The following is a 21,804-nucleotide window of genomic DNA, read 5'->3' as shown; positions in this document are numbered from 1 at the left end:
TAATAAGAAGAAAAATTCTGCCTACCAGCATCCTGGTATTCAGATCAGTGGTGAGTTCTGGCCGGTACGCCCAGGTACGGACATACCAGTGGCAGCTGGGAACAGTGGCCACTGTACTGGAACGGTATTTGGAGGCCCCACCCGCCTGCCCGCGTTCCTTAACTGTATTTAAGCCAACTGGGCCATTTGTGCACATGTGCACAGTGTACAGCACCTGCGTGACCTCCGCCAAGCAGTTGGAGCGTTGCAGGGCGGTGGGTGCACATGTGTGTGCAGCGCATGTGCCTGAGATTGATGCCTGGCCCCATCATAGTGTACTGGTTGCGAAGGGATCTGGAACCCACAACTGATTCAGATGACACATGGTAATAAGGTCAGCCACTGTATAGGCATAGCAACTAAATCAGCCAATGAGGGCTATTTGGACTCTGAAATTTGCTGTGTGAGCAAGGAGACGACAGGAAGGAGCCTAGCTTAGCCAAAAACTGAAAGTAAAATGTTCGTGTTTGACTTGTATTTACTGCTACCTTGAAATACCTGCTTTTGGTAATGTATTGTATATTATCATTATTTTGAATCCTGCTAAATCAATTGCTGTGCTTTCTGAACGTGATTGTTGCTGCAAACACTGACCAGCCAGGTCAGTTATTACAGTCTGATTCAGCACAGCTGATTGGCGGGTGGATTGGACTGGCGGCATACCTCCGATCAGCTGTTCCAGGCTGTAGGGATTGCAACAGACCATCGCTTCCTCCATGCTCACGTTTTTGGCCTCTGGTGGTGGGGGGCTACATTTGGTGTATAAGGTGCACCCAAATTTTCAACCTCTTTTTTGGGGGGGGGGGGGAAGTGCACCTTATACTCTGAAAAATACGGAATGTTGCTTAGTCATTGAACATTTCCATTATACTCTCTTCTGCTTTCTGAACCCTTCTCAAAGTTGTTTGCCAGACTCTCCCATTAACACCTACACACAAGTCTCCTACCTGGAGGAACATGGTAGGAAAAGGTAGAGGGAGGGCTTATCACTGAAACACAGTGTGAAATTTGTTGCTAGCAGCTTTGAGTAGGCATGTAGGACATCCACGACCCTACGATGGGCATCATGACCCATTGGTCATACATCAAGTAGCTATGCTTTATTCTGTGCCAATATATCAGGCAACTGGATGGCCACATTTGAAAAGATCTCCTTACAAAGATCTTATAATGCTATATAATTTTAATATATAAAAAGTTTAATATCAAATTAAATGGTTTATTCAGGATTGATATAGTACAGCTTCAAAAGCGGCAACTAATCCCCTTTCCTGGTTTTCCATTCTGCGTGCTGTCTATTTGCAATTCAGGATTGATATAGTACAGCTTCAAAAGCGGCAACTAATCCCCTTTCCTGGTTTTCCATTCTGCGTGCTGTCTATTTGCAACTGGTGGAATTGTCCTTCCTTTGAGCTATGTGATACTGCTGAAGTCGTCTTGCCAATTCTTCCACTTTCTCAATGCTGGAAAGGGAGGCATTGCTGCTGCTGCTGCTGCTACTGCTGCTGCTATAACTGCTAGGCCGATCAGAGGTGCTCTGAGCGCACCCAGAAGCATAGAGAGAGCTCCAAAAATCCTTGTGGGGCCTATACTCAGAAGCCCTTGAAGACAGACAGATCTTTTCAGCACTGGAGGAAAAACCGGGCGGGAAGGTTTTGCAAGCAGCTGTCGGCACAAAAGAAGAAGATTAAGGGAGAAAGAATTGAGTGAGAACCGTGGAAAGTGATCTGCTGACTCTTAGCCAGAAACAACAGAAACAAAACGTTAGCAATGCAGGTATTCCTCAACTTAGAACCACTTGTATGGTGACCGTCAGTGGTGGGTTGCAAATCCCGTTTCAACCGGTATAGTTGAAACGGGGCCAGCAGCATCCTCCTAGCACCTCCGCAATACTCCGTGATGCTCCAGCTGCTCCTCAGAGTGTCGCACAGGTGCTATACGCGCCATGCACCTGCACGGAAGTGCAGAAGCCTTTAAACACTGGTAAGGAGCACGGGCAGGCAGGTGGGCCCTCCGGAATGGTATCCAGTGCTCCGGGCTGGCTCCGGTATGCCCATACCGGGGCGTACCGCCTGCAACCCACCACTGGTGACTGTTCAAAGTTACCACAGCACTGAAAGAAGTGGCTTATGACTGCTTTCCATGCTTATGACCATTGAAGCATCCCCATGGTCACATGATCAAAATTCAGACCCTTGGCAACTGGCATTTATTTGTGACGGTTGCGGCATCCCAGGGTCATGTGATCACCATTTGCAACCTTCTGACCAGCAAACTCAATGGAAAAGTCACATTCATTTAACAACCATGTTACTACCGTATTTTTCGGACTATAAGACACACCGGTGTAAAAGACACACCAAGGTTTCGAAGAGGTAAGTAAGAAAAAAAAGTTGTTGCCTTCCTCCAGCCCCAGCAGCACTCTGCAGGCTTCAGCAGGGCTAGGGCAAGGCGAGTGAAAAATGGCCCATTTTTCGCAAAAAAGAGGGCATTTTTGCCTTGCCCCAGCCCTGCTGAAGCCTGCAGAGGGCTTCTGGGACGTTGGGGGAAGGGAAAAATGCCTCCGTTTTGGCAAAAAATGGTCCATTTTTTGCCCATTTTTCACAAAAAAGGGATGCGGGGGTGTGGCTTTGGGAGGCCAAAAATGGCCGTATTCGGTGTATAAGATGCACCAACATTTCCACGCTCTTTTAGGGGGAGGAAAGATGCGTCTTATACTCTGAAAAATACGGTAACTTAACAACTGCAGTGATTCACATAACAACTGTGGCAGGAAAGGTCGTAAAACAGGGCAAAACACATTTAACTGTCTTGTTGGGCTCAGTTGTGACCATAAGGTGAGGACTACCTGTAATGCAAACTATTCTATAATGGAGAAAATAAAGGCGTCACATGAATAAAGGTGACTGAAATAAATGCAGTTTAGTGACCTTTCAAAGTTACAATAGCACTGAAAAATTTTTCACACTTATGACCATTGCAGCATCCTCATGATCACGTGGTCAAAATTCAGACTCTTGGCAACTGACTCGTATTTATGACGGTTGCAGTGTCTCAGAGTCACATTTGCAGACTTCTAATAACCGATGTCAATGGGGAGGCCAGATTCACTTAACAACCATGTTACTAAATTGACAGCTATCTCACTTAGCAACAGAAATTTTCAGCTGAATTGTGGTCATAAGTCGAGGACCAGCTGTATGGAGTTCCTCCATCAGCAGTAACTTCTGAAATGGTAAAACAGTAAGCGTGTTGTTAGGGGCCAAAGAATGCATGGGTGGAACTCTGGTGTTATGTGTGGCAATGTGATGGATGGATCTATAGCAGGGGTGTCCAAACTTGGCAACTTTAAGACTTGTGGACTTCAACTCCCAGAATTCCCCAGCCAGCCGGATGGGGAATTCTGGGAGTTGAAGTCCACAAGTCTTAAAGTTGCCAAGTTTGGACACCCCTGATCTATAGAAATGTAGGGGGGGGAAGGCTTCATGGTTTTTGTTCACTTTTAAGCACTAACCAAAGTTCTTCAACCATGGATGGGAAGCCAAATAGGTCTCGGATGTTAGATTTCTAACTTCCATAGCTAAAGGTGAGGACCACTGAGAAAATTGCTCCCCAACTTCAAGGAGACACAATTTCCCGATTCTTGAATCAATGGGCATCATTGGTTTTAATAATATTTTTGTTAATATATTAAGGATAAGGTGCTAATAGTGGGAAGATTAGAATACAAGAGAATCTATGACTTAATAATCAGAACTTGTACTCTTCTTGGCAATTAACCATTTGTTTTACTGAGCAATATCATGGTTTGTTTCTAAATATATCCACAAGAAGTTTGCATTGACTTCTTAGATGAGAAGTCAGAACTGAAGAAGCTTCTTGGATGAGAAGCAAAACATTTTCAAGGGGAAAAAACAGTCCAGTTGCCTTTTGAAAAGCATCTTTGGGACTTTTCAAGATTATCAGGCCTGACTTCAAATGTTGTTAAATGTACTTTTTGAAAGTAACTATCATATCTCTCTTGAGCCTTAATAAGATTCACCAATCATGATAAGATCAATTTGAGATCCTAAACTTATTTTTACAAAATGTACAACTATTTAAGAAACATGCCATGTAACAACTGATCCTCTCAACAGGCTGGGACAATTGTTTGAATTTCCATAAATTGCTCAGCCCCATTTTATTCTAATCTAGTGTACTGTGTGAACTTGTTCAATATATAGTATCTTTGAAATTGACTTAATACAGTGTGTAAACTCAGTTGTTATAAAGTTTAGTATAAATGTTGCCTTATTATTACTATTTGTTCTACTAACGTTTTGCAGAAACCTTACTGAATCTTACAAACCACCCATCCCCCATTCCAAATAATCATACAACACACTGAATCACAAACTGCTCAAATTTTAGTTTTCTATGATGCGCAAACACAATTCACATTTTCACATTGTGGTTGAGTGTGTCATGCAAATTCACAAAATTGTGGAATGATTGAAATGAGAAAACCATGGTTAAGAATGTTTTATAAACACATTGTGTTTTATTGTTGTCGTGGGTTATTGTTTTTGTGTACAATATATAATAAAAGCTCAAGAAAACATTGTATCAATAACGGGAAGTAAAGTTAATGAAACTAAAGACCAAGGAAAATATAGTAATATAATACAAAGTCAACAAGATTATAATTTAGGCAAGAGCTGGATAGATTCTAGTAAATGGAAGGTACACACATTCCATCAAGACAGAAAATTTCAATACTAACTCCTTCATTTCAGAATTCACTATTTAGAATGCATCTTCTGCAATTCTACAATACATGCAAAACTAAAAATGAATATTTATAATGAGTCAGGTGCTATCATTCTGCAGCATAACTCTGAGTAGTTCTTAAATTAAACCACACAAGTGTTAACAATAACTTGTCTACTACAAACGGAATACATTGCAAAAGACTGGGTTCATTCTTCATGCAAGACATAAATCATTATCCATAGTTTACGATCGGTTGATTTCTACACTGCACTAAAGCTAATGTGCTAAGTGCATTTTGGTTTAGTGTGAAAAGTGAACCCAGACATAATATGATGGCTATAGCTTGTTCTACAAACATTGATTTAAATTTTTTGGGTGAGATTGTGTACAAACAATCTCACCCAAACAAGTCATTTAGTTTGACAAGAAAAGTCGTAAAATGGGACAAAACTCACTTAACAAATGCCTCGCTTAGCAACAGAAATTTTGGGTTCAATTGTGGTTGTAAGTTGAGAACTACCTGTACTTTGGGATTTCTGAGCCCTATGAGATCAATGACCTCAAGAGTGATGCTGGCAGGAGCATAAATCTAACATTGAGATTAACATTTAGGCTTGGGTGCCAGATAATGATATCAATTTAAAGGTCACTCATTTAATTACTGAAGAAAAGCATCAAACAAATAGATTTCGAGATCATGAAGTGTTCAAGGCAAAGCCAGAATGCATTAGATCACTGATGGAGCCAGTATTGAAATGAAAGTTTCTCATTTAACAGGGCACAAACCATTGTAACATGGACTGTGAGAAATATGAATCAAGGAAATCTGAAATTAGTAAAATTGAAATGTGATATATGGCAAGGAAGACTGTAAAATGGGGCAAAATGGACAACAAATTTCTCGGTTAGCAACAGAAGTTTTAGGTTCAATTGATTTCACAACCCGAGGACTATCTGTATTAAGCAAGAACAAGGAAAGTTATTTCAACCAACGGAGGAATATAACAAGAAAAGATATTTTTATAAAGACTGAGCCAATCACAAATTTGTGCTTAGGATACTAATATTCAAGAATAATATCTAATACAGGCAAATGAGATGAAAAAAAGATGGAAATACTATACTGACATCAGGAGCATTCATAGTACCATATTTGTTGGAGTATAAGATGTACCTTTTTCCCTCAAAAAAGAGGCTGAAAATCTGGGTGCATCTTATACACTGAATACAGCATTTTTTGCCCCCTGAAACCCCACACCCTTCACCAAAATGGCTGTGCATAGCCTTTAGGAGACTTTCAAAATGCTCCTGGGGGCTGGGAAGGGCAGAAATGAGCAAAAAACGGGCTGTTTTTTGCTCAATTTCATCACCCCCCCCCCAGCCCCCAGGAGCACTCTATAAGCCTCCTAAAGGCTATGCATGCCCTTTTTTTTTTAATAAAACGGGCCCGTTTTCGTGAAAAACGGGCCTTTTGGGGGAGGTCTGCAGAGTGCAAAAACTTTTTTTTTAATTTGCCTCTTCAAAATCTTGGCTATACTCTGGTGCGTCTTATACTCCGAAAAATGTGGCAAGTCAATATTTCATTAAAATAATGATGTACTTGTGTGTTACATGAAAAGGGCAGGGCTTGTGTCACAGTGTAAGTTTTGTCATTTGTGTATATGTTACGGTGAAAGACCGAAATTGGTGAATGTCGACATTCACCAATCTCGCTTGGTGTATGTCCGAAATATTTGCTTATTTCTGACTTTCACCGAGAGGAGCGTTTTCACCTCTCTTTGCGAGAGGAGCATTTTCGCCTCTCTTTGCTTATTTCTGACTTTCACCGAGAGGAGCGTTTTCGCCTCTCTTTGCGAGAGGAGCGTTTTCGCCTCTCTTTGCTTATTTCTGACTTTCACCGAGAGGAGCGTTTTCGCCTCTCTTTGCGAGAGGAGCGTTTTCGCCTCTCTTTGCGAGAGGAGCGTTTTCGCCTCTCTTTGCGAGAGGAGCGTTTTCGCCTCTCTTTGCTTATTTCTGACTTTCACCGAGAGGAGCGTTTTCGCCTCTCTTTGCGAGAGGAGTGTTTTCGCCTCTCTTTGCGAGAGGAGCGTTTTCGCCTCTCTTTGCTTATTTCTGACTTTCACCGAGAGGAGCGTTTTCGCCCTCTTCGCGAGAGGAGCGTTTTCGCCTCTCTTTGCGAGAGGAGCTGCAGCTGCTTCTCTCAGCACAATATCTTGAACCGAAATCTCATTTATGGGAAGTAACTTTTCTTTACAAATTACGAACGGGTTAGGGTTAGGGTAAAACCCTAACCCTAACCCTAACCCGTTCGTAATTTGTAAAGAAAAGTTACTTCCCATAAATGAGATTTCGGTTCAAGATATTGCGCTGAGAGAAGCAGCTGCAGCTCCTCTCGCAAAGAGAGGCGAAAACGCTCCTCTCGCAAAGAGAGGCGAAAACGCTCCTCTCGCAAAGAGAGGCGAAAACGCTCCTCTCGATGAAAGTCAGAAATAAGCAAAGAGAGGCGAAAACGCTCCTCTCGCAAAGAGAGGCGAAAACGCTCCTCTCGGTGAAAGTCAGAAATAAGCAAAGAGAGGCGAAAACGCTCCTCTTGCAAAGAGAGGCGAAAACGCTCCTCTCGGTGAAAGTCAGAAATAAGCAAATATTTCGGACATACACCAAGCGAGATTGGTGAATGTCGACATTCACCGGTGAATGTCGACATTCACCAGATTTCGGACTTTCACCGTAACATATACACATCCACAGCCTATCACTGAAATATTTTTCAGACAGAATTAGAGACTATTATAGGCAAAAGATTTGTACAATGGGATTAAATTTAAAAATCAATTCCAAGAGAAAGTAAGGTGCAACTGACAGCAGGTCAGCTATGAATCAGGTAAAGATAAAATACCAATGGGATGAGTTAAGAGACCGAACAGCCAGTGTGAGAGCAAAGACTGGCAAAGAACATTCCTGTACTGGAAAAGGGGGATGCAAAAGAATGCTCAAATTAGTGAATCATTCCACTGATTCCTCACACAAGCCATGTTTTCTTAAAATATTACAAAGAAAAAGAGCTGCAGGTAGAGAGAAATGCCAAAGGAACAGACAATTTAAAGAGAAACACAAGATCAAACAGCCAATAAAAAAGAGATAACGGAGAGCAAAAGCATATATAATAAGCTCTATCTTTGCTTCATTGATTCCAACCTGTCCTTTGAATGTATCAATCATGCCTGGATATGGAATGTATTAAAGTTAATGTGTGGGGCAGATATGTTTCTGACCAAGGACAGAACCTCCGAATTTGCCAAGAGTGCCATGGAACGGAAGAAGAACTAATCAGTCAGTTCTGAACCAGATGAAACTGGCTGTTCATGAAACTAACATATTGTGGGCATGTTAATTGAGGAGATGATGGACTAGAACAAATTATTCCATTTAGTAAATTTTAGTGAGAAAGAGAAAAGAAACAGATAATGGCAGCTGAAAATGATAAAAGGAATTATTGGAAGGTCTGTGTTGTAAGAGAACAGGCATCTTATCATTGGAACAGTAGTTGAGTTATTTGGGTCTATGTGCATGTAGAATGTATATGTATGTATACACATGCATGAAGTAGCATCTGGACAGTCTACCTTTTGGGCTATGTAAGAATCTATAAAATAAATGGCAAAATTCCAAACATAAATATACTAAGACCAGAAATATCAAGTAGGTCAGGGGTGTCCAAACTTGGGAACTTTAAGACTTGTGGACTTCAATTCCCAGAATTCCCAGAATTCCCCAGCCAGCATGGCTGGCTGGGGAATTCTGGGAGTTGAAGTCCACAAGTCTTAAAGTTCCCAAGTTTGGACACCCCTGAAGTAGGTAATGGATAAAAAGACTAATGGAGCAGTTCCACTTTAGCTACATTTGATCTTATAACCTGCCTTACTTTTCTTTTTCCCGTTTACTTTCTGTACCTGTAGTTTCTTTTTTGCGACCAAAAGAAGGTGACAAGCTATTTCCTCTTCGTTTAGTTCTGGAGGAAAACATCTCATCACCGACAAATGAGGTCCATTCTTTACAACGCTCCTTTTTGCTGTTAACTCTTCCTCTGTCCTTCTTTTTCTTCTTCTTCTTCCAATCCCCTCCTACAGAAATAGAATTCTTCTGTCTCTCGGCATCTGCGACTGCTCTATGGATGTGCTTTGGGACTGTTACATTTGGTCTAGAATCCAAAGGAGGAAACAGAATGAAGGTAGGTATTGGTGGACCCCAAATTTCTGCCAACATTTTATTTATTTTATGTATGGAATGACAAGGAGGTAACGATAGCAGTTGTCAATATATTTATACCTGTCTTCTATATCTATTCTGTTCATTATTATATCTATACTCCAATACATTACTGATAATCCCCATCCTACATACTTTCCATTTATGGTTAAGTATCACTGTGCAAATCACATATTAGCCCTTGTATATTTATCACCAAAGAACGATGTACTCTGTTCTTCCCCTTCCGCTAACCACACAGGAGGGGCACTTGTAGCACAGTGATGGAACTATGGGCTAACCAACCTAGCCAGCCAGATAAGCTGAATTAAACCTCGTGATCAGCAGAGTGATAAATGTCATCATCAGATCATCCTTGGATACTTCATACAGAAACTAACCTAACAGTCTTTGCTGTAATAATGCTGTCATAATTCTCCGTCCTACTATTACATACAATCCTATTCTGGGTCTCTTTTGTTGTATGGATAGATGTCTACAGGAGTGGAAGGAAGCATCTGATGAAACCTGTGTCATGACATCATGATATGATTTCTGACATTCCTTAGGTGTATCAGAACAACAGGGAAGAAGAGGGTTTTCATTGACATATCACTGCACATGTGTTATGTTCTGGTCATTATGGCTTGCTGCAGATGCTTATGGCAATTAGCTAAATGTTAGCAAATATATTATCCTGAGCTCACTGCAATTCGGAAAATGATGGTGGCTCATTTTGATAAAGAGTTCTTCCAGATAATAGCTTTAAAAGGGTTCAATTATTAAATAGTACAATTGTTTTTTTTTCAATTAAATTGGATGCCAGCCATACTACATTAACCAGAGATGCCCTTCTGGGAATACAAGATATTGCTCAATAAAATAGAACTGAAATGGAAAGGTATAGCTTTGATGGTGCAGAGCATTGCATGCTCTTGAAAAATAACATAAAATCAGTGTCACTGTTTGAATTTCTTCCATTTCCCTATAACAAAATTGAATTTTAACAGGTCTAGATCACAAAGGCTTGGATGTATTGCTACATTAAAAGTTTAATTTACATTGGCAAATTTCATAATAATTTATTAGACTGGAGCATGGATACTTATGTAGCCCTGAGATCATATGAGTGCGGAGGGAAATTTATTTTTTTCTCCTATTTTATTTCCAATTACTATCATCCTCAGTTATTTGCAGCAGGCAGGTGTTTTTTTCTCAGAACCAGTAAGGATTTACTTTCCAATGCAAACAGTATCCACAAAAGACAGAAATCACTGGAAATAGTGTTCATACTTTCTGAAATGAAGAATCTGTCAGAAATATTGATAGTTACATGAGCAGTTGTAGCAGGAACCTGGTTTAACAGATATCTGACTATATGAATTAAAGGTAAAGGTTCCCCTCACACATATGTGCTAGTCGTTCCCGACTCTAGGGGGGCGGTGCTCATCTCTGTTTCAAAGCCAAAGAGCCAGCGTTGTCCCAAAATGTCTCCGTGGTCATGTGGCCAGCATGACTAAATGCCAAAGGTACACGGAATGCTGTTAACTTCCTACCAAAGTGGTCCCTATTTTTCTACTTGCATTTTTATGTGCTTTCGAACTTCTAAGTTGGCAGAAGCTGGGACAAGTAACAGGAACTCACCCCGTTACACGGCGCTAGGGATTCAAACTGCTGAATTGCCAAACTTTCTGATTGACAAGTTCAGCGTCTTAGCCACGGAGCTACCACATCCCTATATGCATTACATGAATTTTAAATTATACAACGAAACGCATTTATTCATGCTCACATGAGGTAATCCATCATCTTGGTCATGTTGATGTAGCAGCAGGAACAAGTATACCTTCTATGACTAATTTTAAAAAGCCCATTTCGTACACAATGATCCTACAACAAAACATTTTTAAAAGATTAAACTTTGATTTTTAATATAACAAGTTATAAATCATTCAAATCAAAGAAATGTGTTAAACAACAAGAAAAGGTGGTGAGTTGATTAACTATAGAGCACAATGTTCTGAAACTCAATTTCTCAGAATATTTTAAAAGGCAAGTATTATTTACTAAAAATAGTTGATTATTCTTCAATCTTCCATAACAAAGATTGATTACTACAGTAGACATCTTCAAAATAATGTCAAAAATAAGATTGTTTAAACAAAATATTGAATAATTACTCTATGTTATTAATTATGTATATTAGAACTACTACCGACCTCCGCTCCTTCCGACAGAAGCTCAAGACCCACCTGTTCCAATTAGCTGGCTTAACTGATTTATAGTCCCACTTTAAACCTCCTGGCAAACATCTTATTGGGTAGTTTTTAAGGGTAATTTTAATGTTTATTTGTATTTTAATTTAAATATTGTACAGACTCTGTTGCCCCTGAGGATTTGGACAGGTTGCGTGGACGGCTGCGGCCCACCACATGTTTAATGGACCCGTGTCCCTCCTGGCTGGTACTGGCATCCTGGGAGGTGACACGAGGCTGGCTTCTGGGCCTGGTGAACGCTTCATTGGGTGAGGGATCCTTACCAACTGCCTTGAAAGAGGCGGTGGTGAGGCCCTTACTCAAGAGGCCTTCACTGGACCCAATGGAGCTGGCTAATTATTGTCCAGTCTCCAACCTTCCTTTTTTAGCGAAGGTTGTTGAGAATGTGGTGGCGCAGCAATTTCCACGACACCTTGACGAATCCGAATATCTAGACCCACGCCAGTCCGGCTTCCGACCCGGACACAGCACAGAGACAGCCTTGGTCGCGCTGGTTGATGATCTCTGGAGGGCCAGAGATAGAGGTTGCTCCTCTATCCTGGTCCTATTAGATCTCTCAGCGGCATTTGATACCATCGACCATGGTATCCTATTGCGCCGGCTGGAGGGGATGGGAGTCGGAGGCACCGTTTTACGGTGGTTCGGCTCCTAGCTCTCCGACCGGTCGCAATGTGTGTTGACGGGGGGGCAGAGGTCGACCCTGAGGTCACTCACTTGTGGGGTGCCGCAGGGATCGGTCCTTTCGCCCCTCCTGTTCAACGCATATGTGAAGCCGCTGGGGGAGATCATCCGTGGTTTTGGGGTTGAATACCATCTGTACGCTGATGATACTCAGCTGTACGTTTCAACCCCAAACCACCCCAGTGAGGCTGTCGAAGTGATGTCCCGGTGTTTGGAAGCCGTCGGGGTCTGGATGGGGGACAACAGACTCAAACTCAACCCCTCCAAGACTGAGTGGCTGTGGCTACCGGCACCTCGGTTCAGTTAGCTGATTCCAGCGCTGGCCATAGGGGGCGAACAGCTGCCCCCTGTGGAACGGGTGCGCAATTTGGGCGTCCTCCTAGATGCCCGGCTGTCAATGGATGACCATGTGGCAGCCGTGGCAAGGGGGGCGTTCCACCAGGTTCGCCTGGTGCGCCAATTGCGCCCCCTCCTGGACCGAGATGCCCTATGCACGGTCACTCATGCACTGGTGACGTCTCGCCTGGACTACTGTAATGCTCTCTACATGGGGCTTCCCTTGGGACGCGCCTGAAGACTGCAGCTAGTCCAGAACGCAGCCGCGCGGGCAGTCATGGGGAGTACCAGGTACTCCCATGTAACACCGCTCCTGCGCGAGCTGCACTGGCTGCCTGTGTTCTTTCGGGTGCGTTTCAAGGTTTTGACCACCATCTTTAAAGCGCTCCATGGCATAGGGCCCAGTTACCTGCGGGATCGCATCCTCCCACATACATCCCAGCGGCCAATTCGCTCTCACAGGGAGGGGCTTCTCCTGGTGCCGTCCACTAGGCAATGCCAGCGGGCGACGCCAAGGAGTAGGGCCTTCTCTGTGATGGGCCCAACCCTCTGGAATGACCTCCCCCCCGACATTAGAACCACCACCGACTTCCGCTCCTTCCGGCAGAAACTAAAGACTCACCTGTTCCGACTGGCCAGCCTGGCATAATTTCAACGCCTATCTCCTGGCATTTATATTTTTACTGGTTTTTAAGGGGATTATTCTGTAGACTTAATTTTATTGGGTATTGGGATTTTAATGTCTGTTTATTTTAATTATTTATTAGCAATACAGTCCTGCACATCTTTTATCCTCCTCTTATCCATCTATTTTATATTTGTATATATATATTGTCCATTTAGTAATTTTAATTGTTTTAATTTTGTTCTTTGACATGGACTGTACACCGCCCCGAGTCCCTTTCGGGAGAGGGGGCGGTCTATAAGCGCTAATAAATTCAAATTCAATTCAAATTCATATCCTACCTCCTCCGTGTACCTATTTATATATTTAAGTATATCTATATTCTGTATTCATACTGTTTTAATATGACTGTACACCGCCCCGAGTCCTGTTTAGGAAAGGGTGTGGTTTATAAATTAAAGATTATTATTATTATTATTATTATTATTATTATTATTATTATTATTATTATTATTATTATTATTATTATTATCATCTTATGCTAGATACTGATTTTATCTATTTAGGGAACTGAAGTACAAACAACCATCTTAACTTCATTGTTTTAGGGCCAAATTGGTGTCAAAGGCAAAATATGACACCACTTTATAATTGTCTACTATTTTTATTGCTAAGATTTTTTTTTCTTTTTATAACCCTGATTATCCCTTAATTTGTGTAGAGCTAGGTTGACTGAATGGAGCTGAGATTTACTGGCTCCCTGACATCTACATGGAGTTCACAGCAAATATCTTCTCTTTGCACCCTAATAGAGAAACATCTGTTGCTACCTAGGATTGAACTCTCAACCTTCTGAGTGGTAGGTGAGTGCCTTTACCTCTAGGACATCATGCCACTTGTTTTCTTGCTAAGAAATAAAGATACTGAAAACAAGAAGAAAACCCAGAATAACAGAGTTGGAAGTGACCTTGGAGGACTTCTAGTCTTCTAAAACATTGTGCCTATTGAAAAACTCAGATTTTTAACCCATCATTTATTATTTTATTTATTTATTTATTTATTTGTGCTTCTAGACCGCCCCCTCTCCCAGAAGGGACTCGGGGCGGTGTACAGTCCATAGAGAATATCACAAAAATACAATAAAAAATTAAATATTAAATATGTACAGTTTGGAGGAGGTTAAATCTTGTTTATTATTTTTCCATTGCATCAACAAAGAGCTGGTTATAAACAGGGAATAAACATATTTTATATACACATTCAAAAAAAATCCAGAATTATAAATCTGAGGTACAATCATTTTCATAGATGTAATAGTATCTAATATTTCTGGAAAAGTGCAGCTAAACAAAAGGCTTTGTAATATATAGTTTTTTGGGGGGGAAACCCATTAAAAATATTATGGAAGAACTATATAATTTTTAAAAATATATTTAAAAAGTTTCTTGGTAATCTTTTGATTTATAAAGTTGAACACTATCTAAATGTATTATTTTCTGTCCTGAGCATTCTTAGTAACAGAAATATTATTTTGTAGTAGCTGGTTCAGTTGAGAGGACACTAATTTACCCAACTTTCCCTTGTTCCAATATTCTTGGAAGTAAATTAAATGTCAGGCCTGCAGCCATATTCTTTTTGGATCTTTGGCCTGCTGCATTTTCTATTATTCTTGTATGCTTTTTCTATTGTGAGAAAATGGGGGGGGGATTGTATGGAGTTAGAAGCTATGTAGCCCAAACAAAATTCCTTTCTAGAAAGCCAAGGTCATCCTTTGTCTCTGACCTCTGCACCTGACCAGAATTGGATGAGTGAAACTGCCAGCATGGCAGTGGAAGATTGGACCATGTGATGGGCTGGTGGGTGTGGGGCAAGTTTGTGAACTTTCAGTTGGGTGGGGAAAACTGGGAAGCTTTCAGATTTGGGTTTTCCTAGATGTGCCAACATTATCTCTTAATAAATTGGAACTTTGAGCAATACTTTGCCTTGGACTCTGATTTAATTTTGGATGCTATTTGGAACCCTGACAACATATCTGTATTAAGAGCCTAGGATGAATTAAGGCCCCGTGTAGGAAATATAAACACTTTATATAATTTTAGCATAGGTTGTACTGAATATGTAATTAGAAGTTTTTATTTTCCTCTTTTTCTTGTTTATAAATTTTAATTTTTTTAGTGAAGGATTTGCATTTATATAACCATGAAAAAGAGGAATTCTTCTAAATAATTTTCATGTCTTTTATAAAACCTTGAGTTTATAATAATATTTTAAAAAATCACCTGGACAAAATAGTAAGTTTTTTTCTGCTCATTCTGCTTTTCATTCTTTTTGGGATATAACTGAGTATTACAATAGGATCAGGGGTTTAATCAACTTGCCTTCGCTACCAGTTCGAAAATGTGAGTGTGCTCACATGCACCACCTCCGCGCATGCGCAGAGCATAAAAAACAGGACGTGATGACATCCGGGCGGGTGGGCGGAGCCTCCCGCTGCCAGCACTACTGGTTTGCCCAGACCGGATAGCACCGGCTGAATTTCACCACTGAATAGGATCTACTTTGTCTATCTGATTAATGACTGAAATACTTACTATCAGGAACAAATTTTACATGAGGAAAAAGCATATTCTTGAAGGAAAGTTTCAGGTATCAATAAAGTGCTTGCGGCACTTTCTAGGTAACACATTGCAGGAATTTAAATTCAGAAAAGACATTTCATCAGTTAATCCATTGTTCCTCAGCTCTGACTTTAAGATGTGTGTGCTTTAAGAATTCCTCAGCCATATCTTAGACTGCTGAGGTTGAGGTACACTGAGTTAACCAGTCAAAAAAGGAGGAAATAATTCCTATCCTGGTACAGCCTTGAATTGGTACATTCAGCGCATTGCCATTCCAGCCAAATGTGGGTTGCTCATTGACTGCTTACCTTTTTATTGTTGTATTTCAAAACTGTGTAGAGTTTATCATCTAAATCAGCTTTATTTGGTACTGCTATGACAACACCAGGGACATAATACTCTTCACCTGACGGCTTCCTTATTCTGGTGAATACATAATCTCCAACCTGTTGAATAATAATAAATGTGAGTTGAACACACCTATCTTAAATGTAAATATCCTAAGGTTTTAATGTTTGAATTTGAAGAAAGGTGAGAACCCAGTAAGAATATACAAAGATATATACAGATTTTTAGTTAAAAATTTCAACCCATGCCTGACTCGTCTCTGCAGTTAAATAGCAATAGCACTTAGACTTATATACCACTTCGCATAGTGGTGGAATTCAAAACATTTTACTATCGGTTCTGTGGGCGTTGCTTGGTGGGCATGGTGTTGCTTGGTGGGCGTTGTTTTGTGGGCGTGGCAGGGGAAGGTTACTGCAAAATCCCCATTCCCTCCCTACCCCACTAACCAGCTCTGTTCTCCTGTTCAGAGCAACAAAAGAAGATCGGATGGGAGACTGGGAGGCAGCAGGGGTGTGGCCATCCTATTTGCCAGTTCTCTGAACTACTCAAAATTTCCGCTACTGGTTCTCCAGAACCTGACAGAACTGGCTGAATACCACCTCTGGCTTCTTGCAGAGTACTTTACAGTCCCTCACTAAGTGGTTTTACAGAGTCAGCATATTTTCCCCAACAATCTGATTCCACATTTTACCGATCTCAGAAGGATGGAAGGCTGAGTCAACCTTGAGCCGGTCAGAACTGAACTCCTGGCAGTGGGTAAAGCTAGCCTGCAATATGCATTCTAACCACTATACCACTAGGGCTCTTAAATTCCATTCCACCTCCCAAAACATAACATAAATGAACTAATGCTTTATCCAAAGTAAAAACTAGATGTATAGCCTTTGGTGCAAGCTTGAAAGGGCAGAATATGTTCAGTTGCAGCTCCATCTGATTTGTTAATTACAGTATGTTCTGAACTAGGACAGCTTAGCTACAATGATTATGTTTCAATAACCATTTGTCTACCATAATGTACTTTACAGGATTCTACCTTTGAAGACACGGGCCTCAACTGATACAAAATGCTAAAACCCAATCAGCAAATGGCACCCACATCAATTCTCTGAATTGTACTGAGGGCAGGGATGGATTTCTGCTGGCGTTACTACCAGTTCAGCACGTGCATGTTTTGCTCATGATTTGCGCGCAGTCTGCATATGTGAGCAGTTGCCTGTAAATAGGTCTGTGCATGCGCAGGATGTTAAAAATGTCAAAAAAAAAACCATGACGCAGCAACCGGGAAACCGGTTCGGGGGGGTGGCCAGCCTGCCGTCCCTACTGGTTCAGCAACCCAGTCACAATTTCCACTACTGGTTCACCTGAACCATGCGAACCGGTAGCAACCCATCTCTGCCTCAGGGCCAGATCTGGCCCTTGGGGTATGTAGATCTGGCCCATGTGGCTGCCCTGGAAACAGCAAAGGACCAGCCCATGGTGCCTTTGCCAGCGAAAACAGAGGACCATTTGTGGCCCTCCCAGGCTCTGTTTTTGGCCATGAAGGTCTCCTGCAGCCATTTGCCAGTGAAAAAGGAGTCCAGGCAGGCCTCAAGTGGCCCCTATGAGCTCTATTTCTGCAGGCAGAAGGCTGCAGGAGACCATCAGCACCAAAACCAGAGCCTTGACGAGTGACATCAAGCTGGCCATGACCACCCCAGCCACGCACTCCAGCCCCCCGAGGTCAAACACAACCCTGATGCAGCCCTCCATGAAATTGAGTTGGACACCTCTGCTCTAGTCATTTTTACAGGATCAAACTGGACTTTTAGCATACAGCTACAGTAAACCAGCTGTTCTGCTCTGATCTTGTGTTCACAGAGAACTTCCAAATATATTCAAATAAAAAGCATATTGCCTTTAAAAAGCACCGTGCAGCCTAAACCTAAACTTATCTTGAGAAATAGCATGCTACTTACTTGCAAGGGTGGACAAGCCGTCGCACCTCCAATAAACAAAATGAACTTCAAGGGGACAATCTCACTCTGTCCATTAACAAAATCAACGAGTGCATAAAACGATGTGATGCTCCTCACCACTGTTCCTGAAAAAAAAAAAAAAAAATTCAAATTGCATGCAAAATGCCCAGATGCCTTGTCACATTTCATCACTATGCTTTCTATTTTAAAAGGAATTTAAGTAACAGAACTGTAAAAGTTCCCACCTGAAGAAAAAGCAAAAAAACTACTGCTTTTGAAGATAAGCCCACATTATCAAGGAAAGATAATGTGGGATTAAACAATGCGATTTGTAGTTCAGTTTATTCAATGTGATAAATTATTTTTCTGGACCCACCATCAATTGGATTTTGAAGAGGGCTGAGATGAAGATTTTAAGATGTATGTTTGTTTGTTCATCAATCAAATTTAGAAATTGTCCATCTCCCTCCCATTCTGGTCTGAATCCAAATAAAAGTCCACAGCATCCGGTAGTACCAGGCAGTCCCCACATCTTAATACTAGCCAAGCCTGATCCTGCTTAGCTTCCAAAATCAGATGAGATCAGGGTTTCCATAGTAGCATGACGGTTTAAGGAATTAAGAAACTGGACTGAGGGAGCAAGTTCCCCCTTCAACCACATATCTGTAAAAGGGTTGTATGCATGTATCTGTATGCATATTTCTCCATGATGGCAGCGAACCTTCTTGTCTGGAGTTGGGTGTTTTTAAATCTATATAAATACATACATTCCCTCATCTGAAATACCCTTGCAACCTGTTTTCATGTTCATGCCTAACATGTAATAGATGTTTGGCTGCCCCTACTTCCAATTTCATATCCACAATTTATCAATGGCAAATAACTGAAAATATACCAATATGTATTTGCACATTAAACAAATTGTACCGGATGTTTTAAGACAGGGATTTTAAAACTTCTTCAGGCCCTGAAACCTGTTAGGCAAAACAATACATTCTAGGAATCTCTGATCAAGAGGCAAAATTTTTAGCACTAGAAAACTGGCTGTGTTTGAACGTTCGCTTTCTTTCTATCCATCTCCCTAGTCTTATGGAATCCCATCAACTTTGAAAAAAGCCTGTTTTAAGTGATTCTCGCTTTTGGAAACATTATGGAAAAGTGAGCTATGAATTGAAAGACAAGAAGTATATTAAGAACTGGGAACCATAGATAATCTCACTAGCAATGCCAACTATAAAAAGGAAAGTTTTAAGGTCGGCACAACTCCCAACTGTCATAATAATATACATATTCCCACTCTTTTTCCTGCTGTACATCATTTTTTGTTCCTTCGGTTCTGAAAACCACAGCTGGATATTAAGCTTTATTCAACCAAGCAAAAATGTAAGCCACTTGGATAACTTCACAAGACGTCTATGAACACAGGAGTGTTTATTGAAGTAAGCCAGGAAGCATAACCAACTATGGTAGTTCAAGACTAGCCCTGTGTAAAGACACAGTTATCAAACACCTTTCTATTGTCTTACCTGCCACTTGACTACAGATAGTCCTCAATTTACAACCACAATTGAGACTAGAATTTCTACTGCTAAGTAATGGAAACTAATCTCTTTTTGGGCCACAATTATTAAAGAAATCACTGCAGTTGTTAATGTGATTGTTAAGTGACTTTGCTTGTCAGAAGCCAGATGGGAAAGTCACAAACAGGAATCGCATGACTCTGGGATGCTGCAATAGTTATAAATAGATGCCGGTTGCCAAGTACCTGGATTTCAATCATGTGACCATGGGGATGCTACAACAGGTGTAAGTTGTCAGGACCAGTTTCACAGTGAATCATTTTTTTCCAGTACCATTGTAACTTTGAACAGTCTCTAAATGAATGGTTGAAAACCGAGGACAACCTGTATTTGTCTCATTTGAATGGGCTGAGCTGTTTTCCTTTGTTTTTGAAATGATCAGATTTGCTCTTTGTCTTTGCTACCTGTGTGAGAACAAACTCTCGCATTGTGGGTGTTTAAAAAAATAGTTTAGGCCACAAGCATTCATCAAACACTCTGTCAGTCATTAAAGCTGCGAGTCTGAAAAAAAGTTGCCATGACATTAAAGAACCCACTTATGAAAGGTAATAGAAGTGGTTGCACATTTTTGTCATATTTATAGGAAAATGTAGAAAAAACAGGCTGCCTTGATACACTTCTAAGAAGTGCTGCACTTGTGTCAAATGTGAAGCACATCTTCTGAAATTGTGTTCAAAGCAGGCAAATGTATAATCATCCAAGCCTGTTCTTTCAAATCTTTACTTTCGCTCCCAATATTCTCTTTTGTATTTAGATCTTAAAGAGTTGCGGTAAACTCTGTTATGCATACCTGGTTTCAGAAGTGTTAGTTAGCTGAATGTTGGAACACTTGGTTAAATCATCTCTGTGCTACTGATTGTAAATAAAATTCTATCCCAAATATATTCCTGTAGTCAATATTTACCTGGGTAATAAAATCCTGTGATTTCTGATCTTGCGATGACATTTTGGCCTTTAAGATAATCAAATACTTTTGTTTTTGGTTTCTTTGCCTGTGGTTAATAAAAATGCCTGTATTATATAGGGAACACCAGATATTTGCTCTTTCTAATGTATTGTAGCAGAATCATAAGAAAACAAAGTACAGATATGCACAACACATTTAAGACTTAAACAGAATAAACTTGACAAAAATGTGATCCTATATAATAACAATATTTGTAGTGAACTGAAATGTTTTTACTCAATAGTATAATTGTTACTGATTTTTTTTTGAACAGTACAAATTACAGCAACTGAATTCCAAGGTGTTTTTTTTAAAAAAAGAAAACAAAATACGATCGACAAATTAAATTTCTCTACTTTTCTACAGTATCAAAAAATAAAATGGGCTTTCTAGAAAATGTGTCAATCAAATTTTGAAAAATAAGTTGAACTAAAGCTATAAAGAATCTCATTGTCTGATCATTGTATCTTCAGCAATATAAAGCCAATTCAAAGGCTGATTTTTTTTTTGTTCAGCCAACCTTTAAGTCTGGTTTATGATCATCAGTCCAAAGGAACTTAATATTTTTTTTTTTCATAACATTCCAAGCACAACATTTCCATAGTTCTTTACAGACTTTGGAATAGACACAAATGAGATTTGCATTTTCAGTTCCTAAAGATGTCAGGTCATAAAGCTGGAAAAGAAATTTCCAATTTTGGCTTCAGATTGTTTTTGCCAACTAGATCATACAATATGATTAACATGACAGAATCATAATGTTGGAAGGGGCCATTTAGGCTATGAAGTCTAACACTTGCTCTAACCAGGAAATTGTGAGTTCTAATGCTGCCTTAGATATGAAAGCCAATTGAGAGACTTTGGGCCAGTCATTCTCCCTCAGCCCAACCCACTCACAGGGTTGTTGTTCTGAAAATAGAAGGGAGAAGGAATATTAGGTACTGTGTGTTTGCTGTTTTGGATTACTTATGAAAATAATAAAGGTGAGATAAAAAAATATTTTAAAAAATGTATGTAGTATAAAACGTATTCTTCCTGAGGTAATGATAAAGTATACAAAACATTTTGTATGTACTAAATAAAATGCAAAGTATTTTCTCTCTTTCTTTCTGTTTCTCTCTTTCCTGTCTTTGATCCCAAGATTTGGCAATTGCTGTATGCTTCATTTTCCCCAAATAAACTGATTTTAATTACTCAAATATACCTTCCACTGAATTTTGTTCAAAACTGAATTACATGTAGTCATCTTAAGAGCTTTCAAAAATCAAATTTGTAAAGCAATACAAATCTTTCACAATAATCTACTTCTAATGGTGATGATACAGCCTCACAGTTTTATTTATGCAATTCTTTAATCTATTTAATAATTCACATGAATAAAGCAATAAGCAAAGGGTTGG

The 21,804-nt window shown here is 40.2% G+C and overlaps 1 protein-coding gene across 2 annotated transcripts in view; it reads right to left on the bottom strand.

Annotated features, from left to right (window-relative positions):
- Positions 1-1,402: 1,402 nt before the first annotated feature.
- The window catches only part of VWA3B (von Willebrand factor A domain containing 3B), a 101,374-nt gene continuing 80,972 nt past the window's right edge, over positions 1,403-21,804 (bottom strand). For both annotated transcript variants that reach the window (XM_081946770.1, XM_081946771.1), the window contains exons 24-29: positions 20,363-20,450; positions 17,879-18,003; positions 15,884-16,021; positions 10,832-10,929; positions 8,745-8,992; positions 1,403-1,704 (exon numbers count right to left, since the gene is read on the bottom strand). In XM_081946770.1, coding sequence (XP_081802896.1) covers positions 1,418-1,704; positions 8,745-8,992; positions 10,832-10,929; positions 15,884-16,021; positions 17,879-18,003; positions 20,363-20,450 — 984 coding nt within the window. In that variant the 3' untranslated portion in view covers positions 1,403-1,417. The remainder of the gene's footprint in view (positions 1,705-8,744; positions 8,993-10,831; positions 10,930-15,883; positions 16,022-17,878; positions 18,004-20,362; positions 20,451-21,804) is intronic.

Source organism: Natrix helvetica (genome assembly GCF_964273705.1).
Source record: "Natrix helvetica genome assembly, chromosome: 3".
NCBI lineage: Eukaryota > Metazoa > Chordata > Lepidosauria > Squamata > Natricidae > Natrix > Natrix helvetica.
The sequence above is the reverse complement of the archived record's forward strand: the minus strand, read 5'-3'. Positions and strand labels throughout refer to the sequence as shown.